This window comes from Pagrus pagrus (genome assembly GCF_965226575.1).
Source record: "Pagrus pagrus genome assembly, chromosome: 13".
Taxonomy (NCBI): domain Eukaryota; kingdom Metazoa; phylum Chordata; class Actinopteri; order Spariformes; family Sparidae; genus Pagrus; species Pagrus pagrus.
Window position 1 is genome coordinate 15154108 of NC_140197.1, and position 3890 is coordinate 15157997.

General features: G+C 34.0%; 1 protein-coding gene across 1 annotated transcript; it reads right to left on the bottom strand.

Moving 5' to 3' along the window:
• Positions 1–3890, bottom strand: cabp5b (calcium binding protein 5b; the record flags this gene model as incomplete). Its single annotated transcript, XM_084371236.1, has 6 exons — positions 1–29; positions 717–864; positions 1432–1541; positions 2162–2305; positions 2414–2444; positions 3840–3890. 6 exons carry the CDS (start codon positions 3888–3890, stop codon positions 1–3), a joined length of 513 nt encoding a protein of 170 aa, XP_084227362.1.

Consider the following 3890-nt stretch of genomic DNA (forward strand, 5'->3'; position numbering starts at 1 on the left):
TCATTTCTGTGACATCATGTTCACAAACTCTGTAAAAAGAATAGAAGATATTGATTAGCCACATTTTTAGGTTTATAGCAAACTGATTACAATTAGCTAGAACTTCAAAATACATACAGTATACTTTCTGCTGAATGTAAATAATAAGTTAAGTTGCATTGTGTCATTTGTACAAAATGGAACAGAATATTTTAAAGTAGAATGGCACTCAGTAGAGCGCATACCTCAGCCAAGGACCAGCTTTCCCCTTTTTGTTCTCACTCACAGATACCAGCCAACTAATTAAGCCTGATGGTTAGCATCAAGAGCCATGTATTATTCCCTGAGAAATTAATGAAAATGTCAAAAATGCCCACTCTCAATCAATGTCAATGAAATTGAGGACATTTCCTGGATCCATCCCTTTATTCAGATCCGAACCAAAAGTTAATAGTGTCTTGCTTGTAGCTATAAAATGCAGCTTTAAAACCAAAGCTGAACAGAACTGAAAAAACTAAATTACTTACTAAATTGCCTACTTATATTCTATACCAGCCTCTTCTAATTTCGCCTACTCCTCTCATCCACTGAAATGATATCAGATTTACCTTCTGCCGTCTGCCTCAATCCATGTGAATGCAATATTAGGCAGCAGAAGTCACTATAAGGCTACAAAAGACTAAATCAGTTTGTGCGTGTGTAGGTGTGTGTGTGTACAGTATTCCCTTGTATCTCACCCTCAAAGTCAACTGTTCCATCTCCATTGTTGTCAGCTTCTTTGACCACAGCGTCAATTTCATTTTGGCTGGTTTGTTCTCCTAATAACTTTACCATGGCATGTCTCAGCTCATCAGATGTGATAGAACCATCACCATCTATATCAAACTGTAGGAGAAGGGAATAAGACTTACGGAACTAGCATATATTGACATATACTGAAAAATATATAAAAAACCCCCACATTTTAAGTTCTCACACAGCATTTGACAATACATGCCAATATATTCTTATTTTGCTTTAAGAATATAAAAATAAACATAATGAATGCACATTTTGATATAACATTGGTAATATTTACTGATATGTATTCAGAAATATATTACTTAATTTATATATGTATATATATATATGTATTGCATTTATTACTAGTTAATATAGTTTTAGACAAAATGTGTTTTTTTGCAATACATGAAAAATGGCATTAATTGGTATATCTAGTGTTTTTTAAAAAAACATAACAAACTAGAATGTTAATTTATTACATCGACACATGTGTAAAATATATCTTTTACATTGCATACCCAATACACTGCAAAGATTTTGGGCAGTTTAGATACATATTTCAATCATAACATAATGTTTTGCCAGATGTCAGCCTTTACGGTATGTTCATTTACTATCCACTATGGGGTGCCAAAGACCAAAAAGAAAGAAAAGGTATGTTGAGCTCACCTCTCTAAATGCCTCTTTAAGTTCCTTCAACCCAATCATCCCTGCAGTTTCAGCCAAAAGCTTTGGGGTCATTAGTTCCACAAAATCTTCAAAGTCCACCCGCCCCCCCACTGCAATGAGACACATGACATTATAACTATAGTCAGACAGCAGCAGGAAAACACAGCGTTAGCAAAGTTTGACTGTTATAAATCAAAATAAAACACATATGTCTATGTGCCTACTTTTCACTCTGCTGCAAGTGGAAGTGGTCAGTGGAATACAATGTAGATCATGCACATAAGCACACCTAAGCCATATTCACTGGCCAGTTATCTTCCTTGTTTTAAATAACAATCTGCTCTCGACACGCAGTGTTCACAGAGCTCACGTTCAACTGTCAGATGTGATTTTCAAGTATATCATAACTAAGATGCTATCTGTGCTCTGCTGTACAATTTATATGAACAACTGCCATATGATAAGCAAACAGACAATATATGTTTCAATGGTGCTTGTTTCTACCAACGCTTGGTAAGCTACTTTTGAGATAGGAATATTCAAATACTTTCTGTATCTCTGGAGACACACCTGAAAGACACATTTCCTTAAACTTTCAAAACCATAAATCAGTCTTCAGTTTGTTTTACCTCATATTTTAAAAGAAGTAATGAAAGGTTTTATTTTTTTAAATCTCCAAAGTATGATTTATTTTTTTCTCTTATCTCATGAAGTAGACAACATTACTCACAATTCATGTTGATGTTCTGGCTCAGTTGTATCAGCTCCATTTCAGTCGGCATGTAACCCATGGTCCTCATCAGGTTCCCCAAGTCTTTACAACTTATGAAACCATCCTTGTCTTTATCAAATTCTACAAAAGCCTCTTGCAGCTCTAGAGAACATACAGACCCAACATTGAGAATGACATGTGACTAAACAAGAAAAATGTATTATACAGCACTCTAACAAGTATATCTTAGAGTATAAAAACAGCAGTTACCTTCGATCTCATCTTGTGTAAGAGCTCTTGTCTGCAAATTAATAATGGCATAAATACAAATGTTAGTATAAAGTAATTTACCACAAAATGTACAACTATTGTTATATTCACAGTTATCACATTGTGTCATTCTGCAAGCCAATAACATATAAGCTCCATAAACTCCTGTAAATATGTTTTGCAGATAAGAAATTACATCTCCGGGGAATAAGAACACGCTTATCACATCCGTTGAAATTGTTTGTCGCAAGATGTCTTAACATTTTCGATGTGATTCTAGACTATTAACTGTTGGGACTTTCACACATTTTTTAAAATTAGATCATACACTAAAAATAACAATTATTGTGATATTACATAACAGACGTCAGAGCTAGATTTTTGAGTTTTTCTCAAGTGGTGAACTTATATTTTCATTCAACATCCTAATATGCACCAGCACATCCGACCATATGTTCTCTGCCCCTCCCTGCCCCTGTAATATTGTTGTGCATGTGAACTTAGAGTATATCATTTTGGTACATGATAAATGTAAAAAACTCACAGTTGTGAAACATATAGGCTGGAATATGCATTTCTATTGCATTTGAAATCTAAGGATTTTACAAGAATTAAAGTCAAAGAACTGTTCTGAATATCTGAGTGGGTTTAAATGTCTTTTGCATCTACTTTTAGCTACACCTTCCACAGGAGGGTTCCTGGACTATTGTATATCACATATGTATTGTATATTACATATGTAAATCCCCAGTTCTGATCAGCACACATTTATGCATATTTCTATACTTATTTCTAATAATATCCAGACACATTTCTGTTCATGTGTCTCTGGCATCTGTAAATATGTCATCTGTGTGTGTCACAGACATACAGGTCATTTTGGGATTACAACATTTGCCCAGATTTCCTAGAAATTTAAATTCCTGGTCCAAATATAAATATAAGTGATGAGTGCAGAGTGCAACTTACTTACTATGTTATATATTAAGTGCATATAAAGTCCTAAAGGTTTTCTGTAAATGCATTATTTAAATTTAGGGACGAAGTACAGAAACTGACTGAATGCCAGTGCCTTTGCCTTAATGCACCATGCAGCTAAAAACTTTGCCCTCACACCTTTACTCCACAAGGGGACTAGTATTTTAAGCTTCTTTTCCCATTAACCTCAAATAACACTATGTGAGAAGGACTATAATAACAAAACAATATCTGTATCATAAATAATCTACAGATAAAAGTTAAATTTATATTCCTGGTAAACCAAAACCTAAATGAAAATGATAATAATCACATACAGAATAATTAATACTTAATTCCTTCATAAACAGTAGAAAAACTACTATAAGCTAAGACAGGCAAATAGTAAAAAAACACCACCCTGAATCCATAAACTATGCTGTAAAACCATAAAACCATTTTGACTTACTTGTCTCCTGGTTCCTCCTCTGAGAAAGATGCAGGCTTGTTTAATACTCAT